This window comes from Arachis stenosperma, chromosome 9 (assembly GCF_014773155.1).
Source record: "Arachis stenosperma cultivar V10309 chromosome 9, arast.V10309.gnm1.PFL2, whole genome shotgun sequence".
Lineage (NCBI taxonomy): Eukaryota > Viridiplantae > Streptophyta > Magnoliopsida > Fabales > Fabaceae > Arachis > Arachis stenosperma.
In genome coordinates, this window is record NC_080385.1 from 38307827 (window position 1) to 38331342 (window position 23516).

Consider the following 23516-nt stretch of genomic DNA (forward strand, 5'->3'; position numbering starts at 1 on the left):
TGTGTGTGTAATTATTTTACTTGTTTTTATTTGTAAACTAATTATGAATGATTTTGCATATCAACTCAAACGTTAGATCAAACATTTACAAAAAAAAATTTCACCTCGTAAAATAACCATATTTTAACAATGAAGCAGGCTCATATAATAAATACAAACTAAAATTAAGGAAAGCGAATTGGTAGCGCTCAGCTTCTAGTATGATCATGACATACCGAAAATTGGGTCGTTATAATCTGGTACCGGAGCAGTTCGTTCCCAGTAGAACCTGGTGAGTGGACTGACTATGCTTCATTGCATACTCTATTGTGGGTCTCATGCTTATAGGATATCTATGTGATATATGTTGCATGATCGTTTATGTGTTTTCATTATGGGAATGTTCACACTTAACTTGAAGTGTTAAGACTGATCACCTTAATAATGATTGTTCGTTGTGAATAGGGCCACGATGAGTTTACAAAGACGGAGCACGAGGGAGGTAACCCCCTAGTGATAACCAAGAGAGAGAACAGAAAACGTTTATGGTTATAATGAACACTATAGCTAAAGCAGTGCGTGAGGCTGTGGTAGCTGCAACTAGGGCTGTTGAACATCTCAGAGTGAGAAACGAAAATGGAAACAGAAACGGAGAGGATAACGGGAATGATGAGAATGACTTGGGGCATCTTGAGAAACCTATGACCCTTGCAACCTTTCTGAAGGTGAATCTGCCTATGTTCAAAGGTTCACTCATTACGACTGATGCTGACAATTGGTTTCGAGGTATCAAGCGATTACTGCGAGCGTAACATGTTTTAGAAGGTCAACATGTGGAGTTTGCTACTTACATGCTTAAAGGAGAGGCTGAGTACTGGTGGCAGGGAATACAGCAACTGCTACAACAGAATAAAGGTGACATTCCTTGGGACATTTTTAAGGATGAATTCTACAAGAAATACTTTCCGAGAGCAGTGCGTGATGCTAAGGGGATGGAGGTTATGCAGCTGAGGCAAGAGGATATGACTATTACTGAGTATGCCCGTAACTTTGATAACCGTTTCTCCAAGATCTATCAAGGGAATCCTGCTGACTTTGAAAAATGGAAGTGCTTAAAGTTTGAATGAGGCCTTTGTGATGATCTAATAAGTTTGATAGTTCCGCAGAAAATATGTAACTTTGCAGAGTTGGTTAACAAGAGCAAATTAGTGGAAGACTGTGCTAAGAAGGTAGCAACAATAAGAATAAGTCGCTGAGAATTTCCACCAAAGGAATTTAATCAGTATATGGCTCCACAAGAAAGGAATTTTAAGACGATTGGAGTACCTCTGCATAGGAATCTGCAAGTTGGGAATTTTCCTACTCTTCCTAATGGTGAAAATAGTAGACTAATTCAGGACATGGGCAAGCGACCAGAGCCAGCACAGATAAGCCTTATTTGTAATCAATGTAGAAAGAATCATGGTAACCGGCCCTGCCGGATTGTAATAAACATCTGCTATTTTTGCGGTACACCTACGAATATTGCTAAGAACTGTTCAAGGAGGATTGCTCCAGACTCGTCTAGACTACAACAACAAGAACAAGCCTTTGCCATGACTACTGCTAATGTTATGCTTTTCGACTCCTTGACCCAAGGTTAGTACTATATTAGGATTTAACTTCCAACCGTATTGTATGATTGGGATGCACTGCCTTCTTTTATTTTGTTAACTGTTGCATGTAAGTTAGGATTAGATCTTTCTAAGTTAGACTAACTAATTTTCCTGTTGTATATGTGGGTTATATCAACTGTATTTTCCATCCATGTCTAAACCAATTCGTGGTAGTTTTATAGATAGTAAATATTCAACTCTAAGGCACAGATTTTCGGGAGCTGCAAGATGGGATGAGAGTGGCTTATCCACAGACAACTAAAATTTTGAGTACAAAACCTTTTTTAGAAGGGTAGAATCTAACAACCTAGTTTTCGGAGATACGAGACTTCTCTAAAGAAACGGAGTTTCTCGAAAATTTAATAAAGGAAGCACCTCTGCTATATCATCAAGCACCTCAATCTATATCATCATTATGTCATCACTAAGCTAGCACCTCCACTGAGATAAGCTAGACGACACAGTCGCGAAGAACTTAGTTTTTGAGCCGCTTTGGTTAGAAATTTTAGATTCTGGTTTCCGTAGTTTGTCTCAATTTGACGAGCTGGACTTGATTCGTGAGAGAAGAAAAATAATAATAATATTATTATTAATATTAGAGATGCTTGAGAAATATTATAATATTATTTGATCTGTTTTACTTAAAAACAGGAGATAAGTTTAACCAAGCTTACAATCTACTAGTGCAAGTTAACACCAGCACTCTCTGATGACTTTAGCAATACTAATGCCTCATCATATATCTTCTATTCTCATGTTAATTATGTTACTAGTGTCATCTATACTAGTAGCTCAGATATTAATATCTAGATATGTTGTTAAGTGTATCCTCTAATACATCTAGTTTTAGTAATTATACACCTGAGATATTTTTCAACCACCTCCCTAACTAGCCAATCATAATCAAGCACATTTTTTGGTCACCCCCAAGACACTCCAAGCTACTCATTTTCACCTTGAATGCCCAAAAATAAGAGAAAAAGAAAAGAGGAAAAACTTTGAACACAAAGAACTTTAAATCTTGATTTCTTCTAAACCAAAACTTAAATTAAAATTCCAAACCGATTAAAGTAATCCTCTCTTCTTCCTCTTCAAATTCATGTCACTTATCATGAATCAAAATCAGGGTAGATGGCTGCTCATCCCTCCTCTTTGGTTTGGTTACAAGGAAACCTTCTTAAACTTGTGTTTTCTTGATGTTTCTCCATAGATCTCTTGCTTAACTTGACTTGTGAGCCAATAATCTTCCATTTCAACAAGTTTAAGGTGAAGAATCCCTTCCTAACATGTTGATTAAGCTTCGATCAATTGAGGTTTTAAGGATTTAAAGTTGTTGTTGATGTGATTTAGGAGAAAAAAGTGCTTTAGGAACACTATGAAGGATAGCCGAATTAGGAGCAGCAAATCAAGGTAGGATTTGGTAAAATTAATCTTGATTAATTGTGTTTGAGTTATGTGATTGTTGTATGGTTTGGTTATGCTTGAAATTGATTGCCTATATGAGTTATTCTTGGTGAAAGTTTGTTGATATTTTGATGAAATTTGATGATATTCAAGCTATGAAACATGTTCTTGAGTGCAGTTGGAAAAATGAATTCTAGGCCTTAAATTGGTGATGAATTAGTTTTGGAATCAAGTGAAAATTATGGGATTTTAGTGGCTGCTAATTTAATTTGAATTATGGTAAAAATTGGTTACCGAAAATATTAGAAAACAGGTCAGATTTGAAGAAAGAATTTGAAGAATTTACGAAGAACACGAAGAGGACTTTGAATATACTCAAGAACACTCAAGAACAGCTCTTTAATCTTATTAGGGGTCAGAGTACAAATATTTTTATGTTTTGGGGAGGAAAGTATAAATGCTAAAGTTTAAGAGGTTAAAGTATAAATATCAAAAGTTAAGGGGTCAAAATATAGTTTAATGAAATTTTGGGTTAAAAATATAATTTTTAAAAATTCATAATAAAATATTACTAAAAATAATTTAATAATAAAATATTAATTATTATTATTTTGTTAATAATATTATTTTATTTAAAATAATAAAATAATAACAAAAATGCAATTTTTCCTAAAAGGTTTAGGAAGACAACTTTAAACTCAGAATCTCATAATTACCTTCATAAAACACTTAAGGAGTGATAAGAATATGTTACTGAGGAGAAGATAAAAGAAAAAATGCTGAAGAAAAGATAGAAATCGAAGAAACTGTAGGTAAAGCTTTAACGGTAAACATAAATGTCGATTAGAAAAGCGATCTAGGAGCAATATAGTTAGTATTTGATTTGCGTTTAGGGTTAGGTATTATATAAAAAGTTAAACTGGTTCAGCATAGACTTAGTGAACGTATGCTTGGAACAGGTTGATTATTCATATTGAAACTGAAACGGTTTGCAAAGTAAAAGTCAAAGAGACAAACAAAGAAAGAATAAAGAAGTAGTGAAGTTGAAAATCAGTTAAGAAAGTAAAGAAGAGAAATAGAAAGTGAATGAACATGATTTAGTTAAGAAGTAAAAAGAGATTGTGGGTTCAAATACCATAGTTTGATGGCTCTCCTCTATCCACTGAATTGTGGGTATGTCTCTCAGGTGTGCAAATTCAATCTTTCCAACCATACTGTCACCATCTTGTCTAAAGTGTGCAATTTGTCTATCTTCCTTTTTATCTATATTAATGCCTCCATAATTGACCAATAAATCTACAAAGCCTGGAAAAGTTGATATAAAAGCATTAGGAATTTCATGGTTAGGTGTATGAGAAACTAAGGATTCCGTGGAATTCAATGATACTAATGCACTCTTGTCTAAGCTAGAACTTTCTAGATCTCTCTCACAAGTGTGTTTATTGCTCTCAGTTTCTTTTTTTCTCATTGACTCCTTTCGCTCACTATTCTCCTCTTTTTTCTCAAAACTCTCGCTTTCAATCAAACATGGATTCTTTTCACTCAAACACTCACTCTCTTTCTCAGTTCGTTTCTCTTATATTTTTCAAATTGCTCACATCCTAAGGACCCAGTTGAGAAATTCTGCATTTTTGAATCTTCCAAAGACACATCACCCTCTACAGCATACTCACCAAATTCTTCCATCTTTGGCTTTGAAGAAGAATGAAAGACAGGCGTAGAAGAAATCCTTTTCTTATGGCAATCTATCATTTGTTCCACCTGTTCCATGTCAATGGCCAATTTGACCAAATCGTCCATGGTCGCGTAATCCAAACAAAAATCGGTCCATAAGAACCTCAGGACTCCTTTTAATATTAGCCATGTCCATCAAATATAAAAACTCCTTGTGATACTCTACTAATTGTGAACCTTGTTGTAACTTACAAAATTTTCCAAAAAATTCATTGTGGTATGATGATGGCACAACTCGATTCCTCATGTGGTATGATGATGGCACAAACTGGCTCCTCTTGATTTTCTTCATCTTCTCCTAACTGCAAATTGGGCTCTTTCCGTACCGTCTTCTAGATCTTCCTAATTTAGTCCACCATATACGGGCAGCATCAAAAAATTGGCTTGTACCAATTGAACCTTCTTTTCTTCTGAAAGGATGCAATTTACAAAAAATAATTTTACCTTCCTTTCCCATCTGAAATATGCTTCAGGATCATTCCTTCCTTTGAATGTAGAGATTTGCAACCGAGAACCCTTTTTCACATATGAGATTCCTTCATCATCACTATCGTAATATGCAATCATTTTTTGCGACTCTTTTTTTTTGGGACTCTAAGGTAAATTTGCAGAAATTAAAGAGAAAAAAACAAAGAGACTAAACAAGACCTATTGAACAGATAAATAAGAATTTAACTACGACCTGTAACTGATATCAGATGATAAGAAAAGAATGGCACCAAGAAGAGGAATTTATTGGCATAAAGAGTCACAGCGGAAACATAAAAGGATAGATAAATGGAATTTTCCTACTAGACCTCTAAGAAACCTGTTATTAGCAACATAGGTCACTGGAAGGATTTTCCTACTAGACCTCTAAGAAACTTGTTCTTAGTAACTTAGGTCACCAGAAGGGTTTTCCCTACTAGTCCTTCAACGAACCTATCCTTGACAACCTAGATCAGAGGATGAAAATTGAATCACTTAATCTTCTTCATGCAACAGGTGAAGCAAATTACTCACCTCACTTAATCACACTAAAAACACGTGCAGAAAGCACTAAAGAAATTTTTATTCATCAAAGTTGTGTAAATTGTCTCACCAAAAGTGTTTAAATAGACCCCTAACAAACTAGCTAAAAGATAAGATAAGATAACTAATTTAAATCAGATTTGATCTTATTGGATTAGATCAGATTTGATTTAAATTTTAAAATCCTAAAGATATGATAACTAATTTAAATAAGATTTGAGCTTATTAGATTAGATCAGATTTGATTTAAATTTAAAATCCCTAAAAATACTACTAAGCAAATCAGAAGTAAATCAAATCTTCCAACAAACTCTAACAGCAAAATAAATTAAAAATAAATGACTAAAAATTCGAAAATTAATAAAAATTATGCCTCCTATTGAATTTGAAAAGCTTTATTGGGTTTCTTGTTGTTCTGCCTTAACCCAATAGGCCTTATGAATTGTTGCCCTTTCAACACCACTGTTTTTGAGACGGATTCTTGGTCTTCTTAATGTCCAAGACTAGTATGACACAATTCCTCTAGTATTCAGATCCTTGAATATGACAACATTACAATTCCTTCCTTTAGCTCTAAGATGATGAAAATGCCTGATCACGTATCATAATGATTCTCAATAAGTTGTCCGAATCCAAACCTATTTTCTTAAACCACTTTTTGATCATATGGTTGGAATCATTTAAACTTAAAAATTTTAAATCCTAAAGTTCGCAAGGTAAAAACAAATACAATAAAATAAATTAAAAATTTTAAGAAAGTAAAATAGTTTAAAAAATAGTAGATGTATAAGAAAAATAATATTGCATGGCCCATTAAATAGAAAAATAAAAAAAATAATCCTGAAGGTTGAAATAATATTGGGTAATTATATTATTTAAAAAATCAATTAATAAATGTTGTTATTTTGTCACATTTTTTATTTTAAATGTCAATTTAATAATTAATAAAAAATAATATTATTCAATGTAAAATAGACTAAAAAAAATTAACAAAATATTCATAGAGCTTTTTCATTCTACTTTTAATAAGTGTTGCATTTTTTATATGTCATAAACTCATATGTTAAATAAATAATATTAAATTAATTAATATTTTAAATTTATTTATTTTAATTTAGTTATAAACAAATTTATATGTATTTAAATATCAAATTTGGCACTTTACATAATCAATCATTTAAAAAATTAACATGTTAATATTTTACAAACTATTAGTAGATGTAGACTTATATGTCAATTATATAATTAACGCGATATGCTAAACAAATGATATTATAGAAGACAAAATAAATAATTTTTTTGTAATATAATTCATTTATTTTAGTTTAATTTAAAAATAAATATTCATGTACTTAAAATTTAAATACAATATTCTATATAATTAATAATATAAAAATAAAAAATAATATTATTCCTTATTGGTGGACGAAATTGTGATCATCATTATATGTTTCTTGGATTTTGAATGAATATACTCTTAGGGCACTGTTTATTTTCTTCACAACTCCGTTCAACTAACCAGCAAGTGTATTGGGTCGTCCAAGTAATAACCTTACGTGAGTAAGGGTCGAATCCACAGAGATTGTTGGTATGAAGCAAGCTATGGTCACCTTGCAAATCTCAGTCAGGCGGATTAAACATGATACTTAATTAGATTCAAATAATAAAATAAAACTAATAAAAGGGATAGAAATACTTATGCAAATTCATTGGTAGGAATTTCAGATAAGCGGAATGGAGATGCTGTAGAGCTCTCGGACGCCTGCTATCCCATTGCTTCTACTCAATCCTTCTTACTCCTTTCCATGGCAAGCTTTGTATAGGGGTTCACCATCAACTGTGGCTACTTTCTTCCTCACGGGAAAATATCCTATGCGGCTGTCACTCGCACAGCTAACCAGTCTGGAGGCATCACCCATGGTTGATAGCTACATCCCATCCTCGCAGTGAAAGCTAATGCTCACGCACTCTGTCACAGTACGGCCAATCACCGGTTGGTTCCTTCCCCTACTGGAATAGAATCCCTCTTTTGCGTTTGTCACTAACGCCCAGCAGGTTACAGGTTTGAAGCACGTCACAGTCATTCATGAACGGAATCCTACTCGGAATACCACAGACAAGGTGAGACTTTCCGGATTCCCAGGATCCTACTTGGAACACCACAGACAAGGTTGGACTTTCCGGATCCAGATAAATGCCGCCATCTATCTAGCTTATACCACGAAGATTCTGTTGGGGAATCTAAGAGATAAACATTCAAGCCTTGTTGCATGTAGAACGGAAGTGGTTGTCAATCACGCGCATTCATAAGTGAGAATGATGATGAGGGTTATCTAACTCATCACATTCATCATGTTCTTGGGTGCGAATGAATATCTTGGAATAAGAATAAGAGAGAATTGAATAAAAGAAAATAGAACTTCATTAATCTTTGAGGTACAGCAGAGCTCCACACCCTTAATCTATGGTGTGCAGAAACTCCACCGTTGAAAATACATAAGTGAAAGAGGTTCAGGCATGGCCGAATGGCCAGCCCCCTAAACGTGATCAATGATCTCCTAAGATGAAGAATAAAACAAAACTGAGACCAAAGATGTCTAATACAATAGATACATGTCCTATATATACTAGACTAGCTACTAGGGTTTACATGAGTAAGTAATTGATGTATAAATCCACTTCCGGGGCCCACTTGGTGTGTGCTTGGGCTGAGCTTGATTAATCCACGAGCTGAGGCTTCTCTTGGAGTTGAATTTCGAGTTATGATGTGTTTTGGGCGTTCAACTCCGGATCATGACGTTTTTCTGGCGTTTAACTCCAGAAAGGAGCGTGTACTTGGCGTTCAACGCCAAGTTATGTCGTCATTCTTCGAATAAAGTATGGACTATTATATATTGCTGGAAAGCCCTGGATGTCTACTTTCCAAGGCCGTTGAGAGCGCGCCATTTGGAGTTCTGTAGCTCCAGAAAATCCATTTCGAGTGCAGGGAGGTCAGAATCCAACAACATCAGCAGTCCTTTTGTCAGCCTTCTTCAGAGTTTTGCTCAAATCCCTCAATTTCAGTCAGAATTTACCTGAAATCACAGAAAAACACACAAACTCATAGTAAAGTCCAGAAATATGAATTTAACATAAAAACTAATGAAAACATCCCTAAAAGTAGCTTAATCATACTAAAAACTATATAAAAACAATGCCAAAAAGCGTATAAATTATCCGCTCATCACAACACCAAACTTAAATTGTTGCTTGTCCCCAAGCAACTGAAAATCAAATAGGATAAAAGAGAAGAGAATATACTATAAAGTCCAAAATATCAATGAATATTAATTTAATTACATGAGCGGGACTTGTAGCTTTTTGCTTCTGAACAGTTTTGGCATCTCACTTTTTCCTTTGAAGCTCAGAGTGATTGGCGTCTCTGGGAACTTAGAATTTGGGATAGTGTTATTGACTTTCCTAGTTAAGCATGTTGATTCTTGAACACAGCTACTTATGAGTCTTGGCTGTGGCCCTAAGCACTTTGTTTTTCAGTATTACCACCGGATACATAAATGCCACAGACACATAACTGGGTGAACCTTTTCAGATTGTGACTTAGCTTTGCTAAAGTCCCCAGTTAGTGGTGTCCAGAGCTCTTAAGCACACTCTTTAGCCTTGGATCACGACTTTAACCACTCAGTCTCAAGCTTTTCACTTGGACCTTCATGACACAAGCACATGGTTAGGGACAGCTTGATTTAGCCGCTTAGGCCTGGATTTAATTCCCTTGGGCCCTCCTATCCATTAATGCTCAAAGCCTTGGATCCTTTTCACCCTTGCCTTTTGGTTTTAAGGGCTATTGGCTTTTTCTATTGCTCCTTCTTTTTCTATATACTCTTTTTAGATAGCCTTTTCTTTTTTTTTTTCACTGCTTTTTCTTGCTTCAAGAATCAATTTCATGATTTTTCAGATCATCAATAACATTTCTCTTTGTTCATCATTCTTTCAAGAACCAACAATTTTAACACTCATAAACAACAAGATCCAAAGACATATGCACTGTTCAATCATTCATTCAGAAAACAAAAGCATTGTCACCACATCAATATAATTAAACTAAATTCAATAATAATTTCGAAAATTATGTACTTCTTGTTCTTTTGAATTAAAACATTTTTCTCTTTAAGAAGGGTGAAGGAGTAATGGATTTTATTCATAGCTTTAAGGCATGGTTACATACTAATGATCATGAAATAAAGACACAAAACATAGATAGACACAATATTAAAAACCGAAAAACAGAAAGAAATAAGAACAAGGAATGAATCCACCTGAGTGAGGGTGGCGCCTTTTTGAAGGTCCAATGGTGCTCTTTGAGCTCTTCTATGTCTCTTCCTTGCTTCTGTTGAATGATTCCTAGTAATTTTCGTGTTCCTCCCCTTAGTTGCTTCCAATATTTGTGTGGAGGACAACTTATCCCCTGAGGTATCTCAGGGATCTCTTGATATGCAGCCACATGTTCTAACCAACTGAGCTATTCCAGCTTATATGAGTCTTTCCATCTTCCATGACTCAGAGGTGGAAGCTTTTGTCTTCCCTTTGAGGTTTCTCTGGCCTTAGGTGCCATTAATGGTAATGGAAAAGCAAAAAAAGCTATGCTTTTACCACACCAAACTTAAAATATTGCTCGCCCTCGAGCAAGAGAAGAAAGAAGAGAAGAAGAAGAAGAAAATGGAGGTGGAGTGTATGGGGAAGAGTGGATAGATGTATGTGGTGAAGAATGTTGGGAATTGTGACATGGGGAATAGTCATCACAAAAACTAGGATTAGGAGGTAAGGTGGGAATATGGTAGGTGGGGATCCTGTGGGGTCCACAGATCCTGAGGTGTCAAGGAATTCCATCCCTGCACCAAATAGGCATGTAACATGCCTTCATGCATCATTCTGGCGTTCAAACGCCCATTGATGCTCGTTCTGGGCGTTAAACGCCCATGTTATGCATGTTTCTGGCGTTGAACGCCAGTTTCATGCTTGTTTCTGGCGTTCAGCGCCAGATTGTCCTCTGTGTGCGCATCCTGGCGTTTAACGCCAGGTTGTTGCTTGTTTTGGGCGTTCAGCGCCAGAATGGTGCTCTGTTCTGGCGTTGAACGCCAGATAGATGCACCTTACTGGCGTTGAACGCCAGCCCGTGCTGCCTCCAGGGTGAAAATTTTTTTCTTCTGTTTTTGACTCTGTTTTTTAATTTTTTTTATTTTTTTCGTGACTCCTCATGATCATGTACCTAATTCAACACAAAAATAACACCAAAACAAAATAAAATAAAATTAGATAAATAAAATTGGGTTGCCTCCCAACAAGCGCTTCTTTAATGTCAATAGCTTGACAGTGGCTCTCATGGAGCCACAAGGTGATCAGGTCAATTTAAGTGTGGTATTCCCAACACCAAACTTAGAGTTTGGATATGGGGTTTGAACACCAAACTTAGAGTTTGGTTGTGGCCTCACAACACCAAACTTAGAGTTTGACTGTGGAGGCTCTTCTTGACTCTGAACTGAGAGAAGCTCTTCATGCTTACTCTCTTTTGTCACAGAGGGATGGCCATGTGCCTTAAACACAAGGTAGTCTCCATTCAATTGAAGGACTAACTCACCTCTGTTGACATCTATCACAGCTCCTGCTGTGGCTAGGAAAGGTCTTCCTAGGATGATGCATTCATCATCTTCCTTCCTAGTGTCTAGGATTATGAAATCAGTAGGGATGTAGAGGCCTTCAACCTTTACTAGCACGTCCTCTACTATTCCATATGCTTGCCTCACTGACTTATCTGCCAATTGTAATGAGAACAAAGCAGGTTGTACCTCAATGATTCCCAGCTTCTCTATTACAGAGAGTGGCATAAGATTTATCCCTGACCCCAGATCACCTAGAGCTTTTTCAAAGCTCATGGTGCCAATGGTACAAGGTATTGAGAACTTGCCAGGATCTTGCTTCTTTTGAGGTAGAGTTCTCTGAATCCAAGTATCTAGTTCACTAATGAGCAAGGGAGGTTCACTTTCCCAAGTCTCATTACCAAACAACTTGGCATTCAGCTTCATGACAGCTCCTAAATATTGAGCAACTTGCTCTCCAGTCACATCTTCATTCTCTTCAGAGGATGAATATTCTTCAGAGCTCATGAATGGCAGAAGGAGGTTTAATGGAATCTCTATGGTCTCTAGATGAGCCTCAGATTCCTCAGGATCCTTAATAGGAAACTCCTTCTTGCTTGAGGGACGTCCCAGGAGGTCTTCCTCACTAGGATTTTCGTCCCCCTCCTCCCTTGTGCATTCGGCCATATTGACTATGTCAATGGCCTTGCACTCTCCTTTTGGATTCTCCTCTGTATTGCTTGGGAGAATACTGGGAGGGGTTTCAATGACTTTCTTACTCAGCTGGCCCACTTGTGCCTCCAAATTTCTAATGGAGGATCTTGTTTCATTCATGAAACTGAAAGTGGCCTTTGACAGATCAGAGACTATATTGGCTAAATTAGAATTGTTTTGTTCAGAATTCTCTGTCTGCTGCTGAGAAGATGATGGATATGGCTTGCTATTGCCCAGCCTAGTACGTCCACCATTGTTAAAACCTTGTTGAGGTTTTTGTTGATCCTTCCAAGAGAAATTTGGATGATTTCTCCATGATGAGTTATAGGTGTTTCCATAAGGTTCACCTAAGTAATCAACCTCTGCCATGGCAGGGTTCTCAGGATCATAAGCTTCTTCAGAAGCTGCCTCTCTAGTACTGTTGGATGCATGTTGTAATCCATTCAGATGTTGAGAGATCATGTTGACCTGTTGAGTCAATACTTTGTTCTGAGCCAATATGGCATTCAGAGCATCAATTTCAAGAACTCCTTTCTTCTGAGGTACCCCATTGTTCACGGAATTCCTCTCAGAAGTATACATGAACTGGTTGTTTGCAACCATGTCAATGAGTTCTTGAGCCTCTCCAGGCGTTTTCTTCAGGTGAATAGATCCACCTGCAGAATGGTCCAATGACATTTTCGAAAATTCAGAGAGACCATAATAGAATATATCTAATATGGTCCATTCTGAAAACATGTCAGATGGACATCTTTTGGTCAGCTGCTTGTATCTTTCCCAAGCTTCATAGAGGGATTCACCATCTTTTTGTTTGAAGGTTTGAACATCCACTCTCAGCTTGCTCAGCTTTTGAGGAGGAAAGAATTTATCCAAGAATGCAGTGACAAGCTTATCCCATGAGTCCAGGCTATCCTTGGGTTGTGAATCCAACCATACTCTAGCTCTGTCTCTTACAGCAAAAGGGAAAAGCATGAGTCTGTAGACTTCAGGATCAACTCCATTCGTCTTTACAGTCTCACAGATCTGCAAGAATTCAGTTAAAAACTGATAAGGATCTTCAGATGGAAGTCCATAAAACTTGCAGTTTTGTTGCATTAAAGCAACTAGTTGAGGCTTAAGCTCAAAGTTATTGGCTCCAATGGCAGGAATGGAGATGCTTCTTCCATCAAACTTGGACGTTGGCTTTGTGAAGTCACCAAGCATTCTCCTTGCATTATTATTATTATTATTTTCCTCTGCCATTTCTTTCTCTTGTTCGAAAATTTCAAGAAGGGCTCTTCTGGATTGTTGTAATTTAGCTTCTTTTAATTTTCTCTTCAGAGTCCTTTCAGGTTCTGGATCAATTTCAACAAGAGTGCCTTTATCCCTGTTCCTGCTCATATGAAAGAGAAGAAAACAAGAAAAGAAGAGGAATCCTCTATGTCACAGTATAGAGATTCCTTTATGTTAGTAGAAAAAGAAAGGGGGTAGAATTCGAAACTAATTTTGAAAAAGAGTTAGTGATTTTCGAAAATTAGAGATAAATTGTAATTAAAATTAAAACATGAAACAATTAATTAATTAAAAAGAACTTTTGGAAAAGAGAGAGAAATTTTCGAAAATAGAAGAGGAAAAAGTAGTTAGGTAGTTTTGAAAAAGATAAGAAACAAACAACAAGTTAGTTAGTTGATTGAAAAAGATTTGAAATCAAAATTTGAAAAAGATAAGAAGATAGTAAGTTAGATAAGATATTTTAAAATCAATTTTTGAAAAAGATAAAATTTTTGAAAAAGATTAAATAAAAGATAAAAAGATTTTTAAGAAAAAAGATATTTTGAAAAAGATTTAATTTTTAAAATTACTTAGCTAACAAGAAACTACAAGATAAGATTCTAGAGCTTAAAGATTGAACCTTTCTTAACAAGAAAGTAACAAACTTCAAATTTTTGAACCAATCACATTAATTGTTAGCTAGTTTTCGAAAATTACATATAAAGATAAGAAAAAGATTTTGAAAATAATTTGAAAAAGATTTTTAAGATTTTCGAAAAATAGAAAAAAATTGAAAAAGATATGATTTTTTTTTTGAAAAAGATTTTGAAAAGATAAGATTTTTAAAATTGAAATTTTGACTTGACTTGTAAGAAACAACTAATTTTGAAAATTTTTGACCAAGTCAACCCAAAATTTCGAAAATTGGAGGAAAATAAGGAAAAGATATTTTTGATTTTTGAATTTTTAATTATGAGAGAGAAAAACAACAAAAATACTTACTGCATGAAATTTTTAGATCAAAATCATGAATGCATGCAAGAATGTTATGAATGTCAAGATGAACACCAAGAACACTTTGAAGATCATGATGAACATCAAGAACATATTTTGAAAAATTTTTAATGCAAAGAAAACATGCAAGACACCAAACTTAGAAATTTTTAATGCATGAAAAATATGAATGCAAAAATGCACATGAAAAACAAGAAAAGACACAAAACAAGAAATCATCAAGATCAAACAAGAGGACTTATCAAGAACAACTTGAAGATCATGAAGAACACTATGAATGCATGGATTTTTCGAAAAATGCAAGAAAAAATTTTTAAAACATGCAATTGACACCAAACTTAAAAATTTACTCAAGACTCAAACAAGAACACAAAATATTTTTGATTTTTATGATTTTCTAATTTTTTGGATTTTTATTTAATTTTTTCGAAAATAATGTGAAGAAAAAACGAAAATTAAAAGAAAAATTTTGAAAAAAGATTTTTGAAAGGAAAATTACCTAATCTGAGCAACAAGATGAACCGTCAGTTGTCCATACTCGAACAATCCCCGGCAACGGCGCCAAAAACTTGGTGGACGAAATTGTGATCATCATTATATGTTTCTTGGATTTTGAATGAATATACTCTTAGGGCACTGTTTATTTTCTTCACAACTCCGTTCAACTAACCAGCAAGTGTACTGGGTCGTCCAAGTAATAACCTTACGTGAGTAAGGGTCGAATCCACAGAGATTGTTGGTATGAAGCAAGCTATGGTCACCTTGCAAATCTCAGTCAGGCGGATTAAACATGATACTTAATTAGATTCAAATAATAAAATAAAACTAATAAAAGGGATAGAAATACTTATGCAGATTCATTGGTAGGAATTTCAGATAAGCGGAATGGAGATGCTGTAGAGCTCTCGGACGCCTGCTATCCCATTGCTTCTACTCAATCCTTCTTACTCCTTTCCATGGCAAGCTTTGTATAGGGGTTTACCATCAACTGTGGCTACTTTCTTCCTCACGGGGAAATATCCTATGCGGCTGTCACTCGCACAGCTAACCAGTCTGGAGGCATCACCCATGGTTGATAGCTACATCCCATCCTCGCAGTGAAAGCTAATGCTCACGCACTCTGTCACAGTACGGCCAATCACCGGTTGGTTCCCTCCCCTACTGGAATAGAATCCCTCTTTTGCGTTTGTCACTAACGCCCAGCAGGTTACAGGTTTGAAGCACGTCACAGTCATTCATGAACGGAATCCTACTCGGAATACCACAGACAAGGTGAGACTTTCCGGATTCCCAGGATCCTACTTGGAACACCACAGACAAGGTTGGACTTTTCGGATCCAGATAAATGCCGCCATCTATCTAGCTTATACCACGAAGATTCTGTTGGGGAATCTAAGAGATAAACATTCAAGCCTTGTTGCATGTAAACGGAAGTGGTTGTCAATCACGCGCATTCATAAGTGAGAATGATGATGAGGGTTATGTAACTCATCACATTCATCATGTTCTTGGGTGCGAATGAATATCTTGGAATAAGAATAAGAGAGAATTGAATAAAAGAAAATAGAACTTCATTAATCTTTGAGGTACAGCAGAGCTCCACACCCTTAATCTATGGTGTGCAGAAACTCCACCGTTGAAAATACATAAGTGAAAGAGGTTCAGGCATGGCCGAATGGTCAGCCCCCTAAACGTGATCAATGATCTCCTAAGATGAAGAATAAAACAAAACTGAGACCAAAGATGTCTAATACAATAGATACATGTCCTATATATACTAGACTAGCTACTAGGGTTTACATGAGTAAGTAATTGATGTATAAATCCACTTCCGGGGCCCACTTGGTGTGTGCTTGGGCTGAACTTGATTAATTCACGAGCTGAGACTTCTCTTGGAGTTGAATTTCGAGTTATGATGTGTTTTGGGCGTTCAACTCCGGATCATGACGTTTTTCTGGCGTTTAACTCCAGAAAGGAGCGTGTACTTGGCGTTCAACGCCAAGTTACGTCGTCATTCTTCGAATAAAGTATGGACTATTATATATTGCTGGAAAGCCCTGGATGTCTACTTTCCAACGCCGTTGAGAGCGCGCCATTTGGAGTTCTGTAGCTCCAGAAAATCCATTTCGAGTGCAGGGAGGTCAGAATCCAACAACATCAGCAGTCCTTTTGTCAGCCTTCTTCAGAGTTTTGCTCAAATCCCTCAATTTCAGTCAGAATTTACCTGAAATCACAGAAAAACACACAAACTCATAGTAAAGTCCAGAAATGTGAATTTAACATAAAAACTAATGAAAACATCCCTAAAAGTAGCTTAATCATACTAAAAACTATATAAAAACAATGCCAAAAAGCGTATAAATTATCCGCTCATCACTTATAAAGTAATTTAAAAAAATAAATTAATAAAATATTTATAAAACTTCTTCAATTCATTATTAATAAGTACAAATATGTTTTAAAAAAAATGGAGAATACATATAAGTAAAATAAAAACCAGTTTTTTCTTTAAATTAAATTGATGAGAGAAAAAAATAGCACTATTTTTGTACATAAAAGATTGAGAAAAATTAAGATTTAAAAAAATGAAAATATTAAGGGATAAGTATTGTTTTTGCCCCTAACGTTGAGGGTTAGAATCGCAACCGTCTCCAATGTAATTTTTGATTTAAAATCATCTTTAACGTTTTTTTTCGTATTAAAATCGTTCTTTTAACCTTTTCCGAACAAAAATACCCTCCACCACCACCAGCACCTTTACCTCCACCACCAAAAATAACATCAATGAAATCAACACAAATTCAACAAATCAAAAAATCAGAAATTCAACAAATTCAACAAAAATTCAATAAATTCAATAACCAAATCAACACACAACAACAATAAAATCAGAAAATAACAAATCAAAATCAAAATTAAAAGTAGAAGCTGAAGCAATCACAGAAGTAGAAAAAACAAAAGCAGAAACTCAAGCAGAAGCAGAAAGCAGAGGCCAAAGCAAGGAGCAGAAGTCGAAGCAAAAAGAAGAAGCAGATACAGAAGAAGAAGCAGATGTAGAAGCCGAAGTGGAAGAAGAAGTAGAAGAAGAAGCAGATGCAGAAGCCAAAGCAGAACCATTGGCGCTTCCCCGACGGCAGCTCGTGGGCGAATCGGCGGCGACGACTCAGCGGTGACGACTCAGCGGCGTGGTCTCCCGATGATCATGCGACGGCGGCGGCAAGCCCTAGCAGCGCTAGCACATCTCCTTTCCCCTCTTCTCCTCTCCCCCGTCGCAACCCCTCTCTCCTTTCTTCTTTCTTTCGGCGACGGCGACGGCAGTTCTAAGCTTCGCCGGCGTCGTCCCCCTTCCCCCTTTCCCTTCCCCTTTCCTCTTCTTCCTTTCCCCTTTCCCTCCCCTCCCCCCTTCGTATACCCTTTTCCTTTCCCCCTCCCCCACGCGTTTTTTCTTTTATTTTTTTTTAAATTTTATAATTTTTTATTAAAGTAGGCGTAGTTTAGGAATAAAATTAAAAATTTTATTAAAAAGAACGATTTTAATACGAAATAAAACGTTTGAGACGATTCTAAATAAAAAATTACATAAGCGACGGTTTGGATTCTAACCCTAAACGTTAGGAACCAAAACAATACTTATCCCAAATATTAATTGGATAAGTACTATAACAAAACTAAAATTTGCAACGATGGAGGCAATGCAATCGAACATGTTAAAGGTAAAAAAAATGACAGCAAGAGAAATATAGCAAAATACATCGAGCCGTCAAAAGAGAAACAACAAGTATAGATGAAATTATAAAAAAAAGATATATTTTTATGATTATAAAAAAATTCTAATAAAATAATTAGAATGAATATCTCCTAACATACTCATAGATATAGTCAGAACCATAATATAAACAAAAATTAACATAAAACTAAACAAAATATAATTTAAATGAATACATCATAATATAATAAGATCCATAAAAAATTATTTATCATTATTGATTAAATATTTATTGATTTTTAATTATTGTTTTCTTTATTTTATATATGGTCCCGAAAATTAACTTTTTGACATAGTCAATTATTTAATTTAAGACGTCATAAAAATTTATTTAAATAATTATTATATAGAGAAACGTTTAGAAGATAAGTAAAGAAAATTGAAAAAATGGTAAAAAAAATTAAAAAGGAAGATCGTGAGAATAAAAAATTGAATAGAGATAATGCATGAAATTTTTGTAATTCGACAAAATAATTTTAAATTATGTTAATAAAATTAAAATAAAAAATAAAAAATTAAATACCAAATTCCATTTATTGATATTATATATTATTATAGATGATATATTGTTAATTTGTTATAGATATATATTAAATAATATATTTACAATTTTTCTCTCCTGCGTCAGCACTAGTAATTATTTTTTACTACTTTTGGAATACACTACTCTAAAATATGCTATGCTACGGGCCAATTTAGAGGGTGAATGTGAATCTGAGGATCAGATTAATGGATAAGTAAAACAGTGAACTGTTGTGAAGTGTGAACACTTTTGGTAATGAGTGTTTGCTGTGGTTGTTGAAAACGACACATGAGTCCGTAATTTCCTTCCTTTCACAGAGACAACATTTGAGAAGAAAGAATGATTTTTAGGATTTGCATTTTGTTTTACTGTTTTACTCTTTTGTAAGGAGGAGACTTGAAGAAAAAATGGGGTTCTTCTTCTTCACATGAATGCTGTGTTGTCTGTCTTTATTATTTCTTTTTGTTTTCTTTTTCTTTTCTCAGTTCAGAAAAGATGTTGAAAATCTCAAGTTACTGAAACCTTAAATTAATCCATCACCACCGCCATTTTCAGTTGTTCACACACAAAAGCGGTGTTCTTGCCTTCGATTTGAGTTGGTCCCGTTTCTGAGAGAAAAAGGAAAGAAAATAGGGTTTTTTTTTGTTTATGTAATAAATGCCAATGGAGATGGAGAAAAGACGATTCAAGGGTAGAAGCTTCCTCAGCTTCTTTGATTGGAATAGCAAATCTCAGAAGAAGCTTCTTTTTGACAAACCTAACAACTTACCCGGTAATAATTTTGCATTCTCTCATATGTTTATATATTTTGTTTATTAAATCGTGTTATTTGCTTATAGCTATTTGGGTTAAACACTGTTAAAGATCTAAAATGGGGAATTAGGGCGTACCCGTGTAGCCAACATTTTCTAGAAGGAGAAGGCCTTGTAATTGTTCATGCTGTGATCTTGCTTGCATTTTTCCTGCATTGTAATTTCTTCAAATGTGCCTTAATCTAAGCATTTCTACTGCATTATTAACTGTAGAAGTTTCAAATCAAGGAAAGGAAAATGTGGGCAACATGCCACAGGCACAGATGAATAAGGTGTGAATTTGTTCAACTTTTCTCAGTATTCTAGGTTTTTTATTCCTTTTAATTTTGTCTTATAAATTTTCTATATTTTAGAGTTTTTCTTTTCTCTTTTTGGGTTGATTATTGCAATTGTTTCAGATAAAGGTTGGGGATAATGGAGCAAGTCCTGGTAATGTTGCTGCAAGCTGTGATTTTAATTGTGCCCTATCAATTAGTAGCGATGAAGGATGTGAGACTAAAGCCCCAGGGTTAGTAGCTAGACTCATGGGTTTGGATTCATTACCAGCTTCAACAGTCCCTGAGCTCTCCTCGACTTCATTGTACGGATCCAACTCTCTTGGATCTTCTCATTGTCAAGATGGTTCTCTACGTTGCATGGCTGACTCTTGTCCTGTGGACTGCACTATGCCACTTAAGCTGGAGAAGTCTTCTTCAGGGGATATGAAACCAAAGTCTCAGAAAGTTGGAAATCTGCCGGCACTAAGGAGATTTCAGAATGAAACATTGCCTCCAAAGTCAGCTAAACCAATTCCAGTTACTCACAACAAACTTTTGTCTCCTATCAAGAACCCTGGCTATGTTCAACCTAGGAATGTGGCTCAGATAATGGACGCGGCTACTAAGATAATTGAGGCAAGTCCCCTGCAATATGCAAGGAATGGAATGTCTTCAGTTGGGCCTTCTTCTGTTCCCTTAAGAATTCTTGATCTGAAAGAGCAATTGGAAGGTGCACAGTATGAATCCAAGCTTGTCAATCGGCACATTGCTAACCATGTGAATGGTAAGCCTAATGAGAGGAGTAATTTGTATAAAGGCACTCTAACATTCAAACGTTTAGGGGATTCAGAAAAGAACAGTTCTAGTTATTTAGGAAATAAAGGAAAATCTGCTTCAGTTGTGATACCATCCAAAGCCGATGTTCAGAACAGAGATACATCAGCTTTGAAAGGTAAGAAGGGACATATGAACTCGAAAGAAGATAGTAACATAAAACCAAACCAATCATCCCGGAGCCAGAAGAAGCAATTTACAGACCCGACCCGAGCCATTCCGCAGAGAGCTTTCACAGGCCAAAATAGCAATGTGCTTGGGCAGAATAACATAAACCATAAAGGCAAATTGACTTCAAAAAGGGAGTCCAATAAGCCAACAACACGAACTTGGTCTTCAGAAAGCTCTACTGCAGCACGGAAGGCAGCAAATAAGGGTGCTGCTGTAAATGGCAATACTGAGCCCAATAGGTCAAGTACAAGGGTAATTGATTCTCGAAAGGAGTCTACAGTGTCAAAAAGACAGAGTATTTCTGAAAAGAAAAAGTATATTAGTAGGGCTGTTCACAATGATACAAGAGGTACTGAGAATGTAGTTGATAATTTTGAGAACAAGTCCATAAAATGCAATATTACAACTGATAGAAGTACCAACCAGAATGCAGTTAGCATGAGTGAAAGCAAAGATGTGATATCGTTTACATTTACGTCTCCCTTGGGGAGAACCATGCCTGAGTCACAGCCCTCGACTGCACAGGTGACAGAAACAAGCAACAGAGTTCATGCCAATACTCATGCTTGTCATCCTAAGAAGCTATCATCATCTACTCTTGTGATGGACAGTGACACAATAGATGGCGATACTTTAAGTGTCCTTTTGGAGAAAATGCTTCAAGAATTGCCATCTAGGATTAACTCACCGCAATGTACCCTGATCTCAGATGAGTCTTCTTCTGGAAGTTGTAATATTCAGGATAACGGTTGTGCTTCAAGTGATAATCCGGTGCTTACCATGAATCAGCAACTGCAGGTATCTCTTTTATACTAATTAGAACATATATGCAATTTTCAATCATTTTAATCTCTGAGCTCTGACGAAATCATATACTTATTTCATTACTTAATCATGATTCACTTTTGCAGACAACAGATCCAATGGAAGAGCCTAGCTGTGGCAGCAGTGAAAGTGGGAATGATATCGGTTGTCAGCATTCAGGAGCTGTTATGCTTTTTGAAAATCCTGCTGCTGTCGAAAGTTACTTGGATTGTGAATATAGTATATTTGGTAAGTTTTTTATTTTTACACCACTGATAAAAATATTTCTTCTAGAATTAAAACCAAGTTTGGCAGAGTGTAGCTTTTATTCTGTATACATTTATATTATATTTTGTAGTAAATTGCAATGTGGCATAAGTTTACAATGAACCTTGATGCTCTTTTTTTTTTTTTTTTAAATATAATTTTGTTGGTGGGGGAGCTAATCAGGCTACAATTGGTAATGAAATCTTGCAGATGCTGATGAACTATATTTTACTAGCTGGCCAATAATGCATAATTAGGAGTTTACTATGATTAAAATTTAACTAATGATTTCAAATACCCTTCACCTCTTGCATGTGTGATAATTGTTGTATTGCATTCTGTCATTTGTTCATTTGTATGTCATTCAAATAGCTGTTAAATTTATATTATGTGTGATTCCTCAGCACATGCTATGAAATGCTAATTCCTGTCTGTATTTGGTCTATCTATATAGGAAGCACGCTTTATCCTTCCATACAAGATGAAGAAGTATCGAATTTTTCTCCGTGGTCTGAGCAAAGCTCCGAGGTCACAGAAGGAAGCACATCCATCAAACAATTTAGTGGAATATCAAATGTGATAGGTTTTAGGAGATCAACAAGGGAGATGGAACTCGAATACATAAAGGACATTCTTAGTGCAGAGCTTATGGCAGAAGAATTTGTAATTGGTGAAACAAATAAGATCATAATGCCAAACCTGTTTGATATATTGGAGATTCAGAATGCTGAGAACTACATAGAGTACTCTAAGCTTGAGAGAAAGGTTTTATTTGACACCGTGAGTGACTGCTTAGAACTAAGATACAGAAAAGCTTTTGTTGGAAGCTGCAAAGCATGGCCTGAATGGGTGGCATCAGTTCAGAGAAAGAACTTGTTGGCAGAAGAATTATTAAAAGAGATAATCAGTCTTAGAAGCATGGAAGAGGTAGTAATGGTGGATGAACTTGTGCATAAGGACATGAGCATTGGATTGGGTAGATGGATTGACTTCGACATTGAAGCCTTTGAAGAGGGTTTAGATGTTGAATTTGGCATAGTGACCAATTTGATTAACGAATTGGTTTATGAGTTGATGATTGTTTAACACCTTGGTGGTGAGTTACATTTGTTTGTCTAACACATTGGTAAACCAGTAACCAAATTGTATCTGCCATAACATTTACAATGAAGTAAAGAATGGATGTCATTCAAATTCATGCCTTTCCACTGGATAGTGATATAGAATTTATGCTGAAACTTTAGGATTTAACTTTGATATATCGATGAGTGTTATGTTCGAAATATGTTCGACATGCAAATATGACAATTCAGTAAAAAATTAATCTCCGCATACAAGTCTTTTTACTATACAATTCTTACAAGTTCTTAATATCCCTTATCCCTAAAACGCGCCTCTTATGGCACGTATATTTCACGCGCCTCCTTAACAGCTTTTTCAATCAATCAACACGCGAATATATAACTTTCTATTTCGAAAGGATTTCATTTTCTTTTTTGAATTTTTTCTGCGTTTTCTTGTCTTCTCACTTCGATCTCTTTCGTGCGTTTTTCTTTGCCTTCTCCTTTGTCGTTTACGTAAATTTTTCTTTCTGTTCTCTTTCTTCGTTTTTCTCGTTTTTATTGTTTTTGAAATCAAGCTCTGAAATTGTTTTGAAGATAATGGATGATTCAACTTCAGATTGTCAGAT

The 23516-nt window shown here is 35.5% G+C and overlaps 1 protein-coding gene across 1 annotated transcript; it reads left to right on the forward strand.

Annotated features, from left to right (window-relative positions):
- Positions 1-18964: 18964 nt before the first annotated feature.
- Positions 18965-23031, forward strand: LOC130947494 (uncharacterized). The gene is made up of 5 exons (XM_057876196.1): positions 18965-19453; positions 19707-19765; positions 19892-21553; positions 21667-21808; positions 22281-23031. Exons 1-5 carry the CDS (start codon positions 19339-19341, stop codon positions 22910-22912), a joined length of 2610 nt encoding a protein of 869 aa, XP_057732179.1. The 5' UTR covers positions 18965-19338; the 3' UTR covers positions 22913-23031.
- Positions 23032-23516: the final 485 nt, after the last annotated feature.

Excerpts from the sequence above, each read along its gene's own strand:
- LOC130947494 (XM_057876196.1), top strand. The coding sequence starts at position 19,339 with ATGCCAATGGAGATGGAGAAAAGACGATTCAAGGGTAGAAGCTTCCTC. Across the intron at positions 19,454-19,706 it reads CAAACCTAACAACTTACCCG|AAGTTTCAAATCAAGGAAAG; the intron begins GTAATAATTTTG and ends TATTAACTGTAG. Across the intron at positions 21,554-21,666 it reads CCATGAATCAGCAACTGCAG|ACAACAGATCCAATGGAAGA; the intron begins GTATCTCTTTTA and ends TCACTTTTGCAG.